At 36.6% G+C, this 6,000-nt stretch overlaps 1 protein-coding gene across 4 annotated transcripts in view; it reads left to right on the plus strand.

Annotated features, from left to right (window-relative positions):
* LOC130575117 (adhesion G protein-coupled receptor B3) overlaps positions 1-6,000 on the plus strand; it is a 224,077-nt gene that overhangs the window by 191,317 nt on the left and 26,760 nt on the right. For all 4 annotated transcript variants that reach the window (XM_057368800.1, XM_057368808.1, XM_057368816.1 and 1 more), the window contains exon 15: positions 300-471. In XM_057368800.1, the coding sequence (XP_057224783.1) occupies positions 300-471 (172 nt within the window). The remainder of the gene's footprint in view (positions 1-299; positions 472-6,000) is intronic.

Consider the following 6,000-nt stretch of genomic DNA (forward strand, 5'->3'; position numbering starts at 1 on the left):
TACAAATCTTATACAGTGCATGTGAGACAATAGTTTGATGATGACAACTGTGTTTGCTAACACTGTATAAAGTGCTAAGCACGTTTAAATAGTTTTTTTTTTTTAAAATTGCAAATGTGTTTATTAACTGAATCGGGATATTCTTTAGAACATAAAGTGCAATTGTTACATTTTTGTCTATGATTTTCAAGTTAAATTGATAAAATTGCATTCTTAAATATGTTTTATTTTACTAGTGAGCTTTTAAATTTTTTTTTTTGCAATATTACAATTCTGCTTTTCTCTTTTTTTTTCAACAGGGCATCCCTTTGGAGCTCCTGTGTGGTGTTGCCACTGCTAGCACTGACTTGGATGTCTGCAGTTCTGGCCATGACAGACAAAAGATCAATATTATTTCAGATACTTTTTGCAGTATTTGATTCATTACAAGGCTTTGTTATTGTCATGGTCCATTGTATTCTCCGAAGGGAGGTGAGGAATGGCTTCCCGGTTTTCCAAAGGGCTGTGCTCCTGTTAATMTCTCAGCTTCTCTTTAATGTTATCTACAGCTTGCTCTGCAAAAATACATTTCCTGGAAAGAGAAAAAATATTTTTTGTGATGAGATGTATAGGAACAAGTGAAAGTGGAAAAGAGAAAAAGTGAAAGAGAGGGAGAAGATCAGTTAATTCCAAGTGCAAAATAGCAGCACAAAACTTTGCCAACTTAGTTCAAGGTGTCTTTTAATCAAACCCAAGTACTGTTTATTTTTTTTTAAGTGTTAGTCTTTCCCTATGAGTATAGGAAAATAAGAATATGAATGCCCTTCTGGAGAACAAAAGCTGCAGGTTTTTACACTCTCTAAAACAGATTCAAATGCAATTTTTTTTCTGCTTATACTGTCCCTGAAAGAGGGCACAGGGAGATGACSTGTTCTGTTGGTGAAGATCTACCATTTTAGATCCACAAACTCAGGTACATTCTAAAGTTATGGGGACAGCAAGGATGAAGACAGAAGAGTGCTCTGAGAACAGCAAGGACGAGCAGTACCCTGGCCTGCCCTTCACAGCTCAGTGCTACCTGCCTCAGGATTCATCACCACTGAAATCTGGAGGCAAAGCTCTTACACAAGTGCTCTTTAATCTGGCTCTGGTGACAGCTTCTCTAACCTGCCTAACCTGCTAACTAACCCCACATTTTATTGAGATGGGCTTAAGAGCAGTAGCATAACAGCTTTGTTAGCAGATCTGTGGTAATGGGGTCCTCCATCAAAAATGAGCAGCTGGAGCTGGACTGGAGAGTAGTTCCTGGTGCACAGGCACATCAATGTGCTAGTCATTTATCAGCTTCAGGATATTTACCACACCAGTAAACCAAATTACACTACCCAGCATGTTTCCCTGGGATGGACAAAAGTTATTTGAAAGCACTTCAGGACTAAAAAAAGACAAGGAAGATATTTCAAGAAAGGTTTATAGTCAATGCTGAGTAATAAATCTCACACAGGGGTTGCCCTTTCCACCACTGACACCCTTTGAACACTGAAACTCTAGCATATTAATGAAAAATAATTATGAGTGACATAATTTATTTGATTCTTTCAGTATTGTACCATTGCATGAGATTTATATCACTATCTTTCACAGTATTCATATGTGATTATTTTATCAAAGAATTAAGTTTTCAATTTTTAAAGCAAAAAATCAGCATCTTGCAGAAATTAACACCTTACATCGTGCAGATTCCTTCCTGCTTTAATCGTGTGGATTATGAACTTTTGCATTTCTTGGTTTATCAGCTCTCATATTGGAAGGGACTTACTTCATTTAATACCTTTTATTTTTTTCTTCCTTTGACTTTTCTTTTTGTTCAGGATAAAAATATGTACAGAATAAGAGAAAATACTCAAGAAAAATCTTCTTTTATGTAGAAATGTCTTGCAATCCYCTTATTTTCTTCAGCAGTTTCTTTCCCAATGTGATTTACATCTGTGAAAGAGAGTAGTCTGATCTGTAAATCTGAAAGCCATCTTCACATATTCTTYTAGTATAATGGTAAGACACTGCGTCTGTTATCAGTACAAAGAATAGTGGTTTCATACTGTTTTTTCTGTCTATGACATTTTTGTATCCATTGGGATATATTAATTAGCCTAGAAAAGGCATACCATCCCAGTTACTGTCCTAGACCATTCTTATTTTAAAAGACATACTTTTTGCTCAAGGTTGCATGGGAAACATTCAAAACCAAAGCAGAATGGACAGCATTATCTTTCACAGAGTCATAGAATATCATCAGGAAGGAGAGACCCATAGAATCATTGAAACCAACTCCCTGCACCTCACAAAATTACCTAAAACTAAACCATATGACTGAGTGTTGTCCAGACATTCCTCAAATTCTGGCCATGGCTTGGAGCCATGACCAAGTATGTTCCAGTGACAAACCACCCTCTGGGCAAAGAATATTTTTCTGATGTCCAATCTGAGTTCTCTTATTCATTTCATTTCCTCATGTTCTAATTCCATTTCCTTGTGTCCTAATTCCATTTCCTTTTATCTTTTGTAAGGATCTAAAGAGGCTGAAACATATACCTGGTTATCAGTCACCGGTTTTTAAAAAAAAAAACCCAAAATCTATAAGAAATTCTAAACGTAACTTAGCATAACAATGTCTAAAATAAAATAATTTAAAAAACAAAAAGCAGCAGTTAAGCCTGCATCACTGCAGTAATGCAAAAGCTTATTTGGAAAAATAATGTATTTTGACTTTTGATGAAAGAAGAAGACCAACAGACATCTTCCAAAAATGACCTAAGCCTTGAATTAAAGACAGCTTTCYTATTCTAATGACAGCTTTTTGCTGCAAATGCTTCATTCCCAGGGAATGCTTCAATAATGTTGAACATCTCATAGTAACATTCTTCTCTGACCATATTCACAAGCGACGGTGGTGATTGAGGTGGAATTATTCTTTTCTATATGTAAACTCAAAATTCAGATTTGTAGTATACCTTGACTGGAACCACTTTTAATTCACTGTTTCTAGTGTAAGCAATATGCAGGAATTCAGAATCTTCATTCTTTATTTATAGGCAATCAGCTAGTTATGGTTTCTTTTCTTCACTTTTTTATCAAATTACAGAGATATAGATGTGGATATATAGATATAGATATAAATTAGATATAGATATAGATAGMTATAGATAATTTAACTGAAAAGAACCTCTGTTTAACAACTAACAGAAGTTGTTCCAGCAAGTCAGTCTGAGCAGTTACACAACCCAGTTCTAACATGGAAATTCTAGAAGAAAGGCAATTTATAAAGCAGTCTAATAATCTATAGAGTTAGTATTTTTAAAAAATTACCTCATGAGAAGACTTGTCAGTGGGGCCCAAAAAACACTAAGGTTTGAAAAGGTTCTCCCTTATCAAAAAGGAGGAGGTATTTTTTCTCCAGTMATGAAAATGATGTAGATATTCAGTAGAATATCTCTAATCAAAATGATGATGGTGGTGTTGGTGGAAGACAAAGAAGCCTGGGCATATTGATGATTGAACTCTATTTGACAGAACACATTTAATCTTCTTCAGTCCTCCAGATTTAAATTGCAAACTGGTCAAAACACTTGAGGAATTAAGTAAGGCAATATTTTTATATGGTCAAAGAAAATTAATAGAAATTTCTTCAGAAGCAAAAGTAAAAGCTGATGCACTTGAATCAGTTTTAATTTCAAAAATGTGTATGGTCTGCACTTACTTGTTTCAGTTTGAAGCAGCAAAGACATAATTGTCTACTGCATGGGAAGGGATGTAAGCCCAGTGAGTTTTGTTTCAGTCTGGCTCTCAAGTGTGGCTTTCCAGCTCCAGAGACCCTTCAGAGAGTCCTGGCCAAGAGAGTGACCACCATGCAGGGTGGGCACTGCAGTCTGTGCCCTGCACGTGGTACCTCCCAGCTCAAATAATAGTCTGTTCCTTTTGGTTGTCTGCAAAAACCTTTAGCTGTGCCAGTGCCTGTCAAGGAAATCCTGCCAACATATTTGTCACTCTTGACGACAGCTACAAAGCTATCTCAGTTATAGCCTATAAGATTGATCTAATATTTATAGCATGCCAGCACGGGCAAAACAATAATTCTGACTGTCAGGGAAAAAAATTATGGGGAGGAATATATCACTATAAAATTCAAAGAGGACAGCCCTGCTTTAGTATGACTTTATTGTCATGACAGCACAAAAAGACACAGACTTCTACAATTATATATAAAAGGCCCTTTTTTTCCCTCTTTGTTATGTTGATATACAGATAAATGATGGAAACATTTGTTGTTTTCTCTAACTGAAAGATCTTGTTTGGTAGGAGCTGCATTAGGAAGACAGGGATTTTCACCAAGACATACAACTGGAAGAGAACTAAGTGTTGTGTCATCTATTTCTGTCCACCATCAGTTCACTGTCTTTTGGAAAGATGTTAAATCTTTCTATACTTCCATTTCTTAATAGAAAAAAAACTTCTAAAATAAATATAATATTTTTAGGCATAAGACCTTTCATGGACYGCTTGGAAATTTTTGAATAAGAAATCCAAAGAACTTAGATATTATTGCTTTATTTGCCTTCTTAGCCCAGAGTACCTTGAGTTGTTCTTTTTGTTTCCTCACCTTGCTGCTTAAACACCTAATTGGGCACTGGAAGATGCTGATGAATGTGTCACAGAACAGAGAAAAATACGAGGGGTTAGCGCTGAAGCTTATCTATCTCAGCAAAACAGTTTGCCTGATCTGCTTGAACACAAGATGCTTTCAAGCTGATTTGAATCACACATAGTAACTTATGTTAATGCTGGTGATGGGAGGAGCCCACACCTATTTTTTTCTTTAGCTGTGCTCTGCAGAGCAGAGAGCATTTGGATTAAATTCACCGTTGGCGTCTAAAGCCCACATTTCAGCATTGCAGGAGAAAAATACAAAGTACACGAGTAGAGCAGGGGTAAGTTATAAAAGCTTGGAGCTGGTTACTGTTGCTAAGGAAACTACTTCCCTGGTATCCGCACGTTCATCACATCTGTCTCTCCTGCTCTGCCTGGCTTTAAGAAAATCTTGTAACTTGATGCTAAAAGGCAGGGCAGGGGGAAACAAGATTATCTTTCAAAGTAAAATGTAAAGATAGCACAGTCTACATAATCAAACAGGTTTTGAACAAGCAGTTTAGAAGACTAAGCTGGCATTTAGAAAGTTCAACCATTTTAATTCTGATTTGGGTGAGGATATCTAGAAATTGCAGCATATGTCAGTATCATGGATAACACGTTTGACATTCTGTTAACATGCTCAAATCATATGCTGCTTGCACTTCGGAACACGAACATTGTAAGGAACATGAACATTTAAGAGGATCCTAAAATCAAGATTCACTGCTTTAAAGTAGAAGGCACTGAAAGTACAACATGAGATTCTTGAGATCTCTGGAGCTGTCAGAAGTGGAGAACCTCCATGAACACAAAGTCCCCAAAACGAGGAGGCTCACTGCACAGAGTACAGTGTTCTGAAGTAACAATGCTTTGGGGTCAAGAATCATATACCTTGAGATGAGATTCAGCACAGCTGGGGATGCTTTGAAGGAGGCATTTTTTATTTTTTTGTCAAATCACTGTGCCAGTGCTTATCCAAGAGTATAAAATTCTGAAGTGTGACCTAACTTCAGCATTGATAAAGTGAGAGAAGCCTTGGATTAAATTTGCAGCAACTGGGGGATGCCAAATTAAATTAACATCAAACACACGGAAAACCAAAGCAAGTGTAGTTCCTAAAATCAGAATCTGAGTCTCGATACAGCACACTTTAAATTACAGCGTATGGTAAGTCTCGGTGTTTTGAAACCAATCCAAACCTTCCCACCTTGCTTCATTCTTCTTTCTGCCCTATATTTGGCTCCTACCACCTTCAACAGTCACTTACCAAGACTGCAGAGCAGTCATTTAAGGACTGAGCCCTTTAAAGATATGCTTTCTAATTACAATTTTTTT

The sequence above is a fragment of the Malurus melanocephalus genome, unplaced genomic scaffold, assembly GCF_030028575.1.
Source record: "Malurus melanocephalus ecotype Western Australia unplaced genomic scaffold, MMel_1.1 scaffold_4, whole genome shotgun sequence".
Taxonomy (NCBI): domain Eukaryota; kingdom Metazoa; phylum Chordata; class Aves; order Passeriformes; family Maluridae; genus Malurus; species Malurus melanocephalus.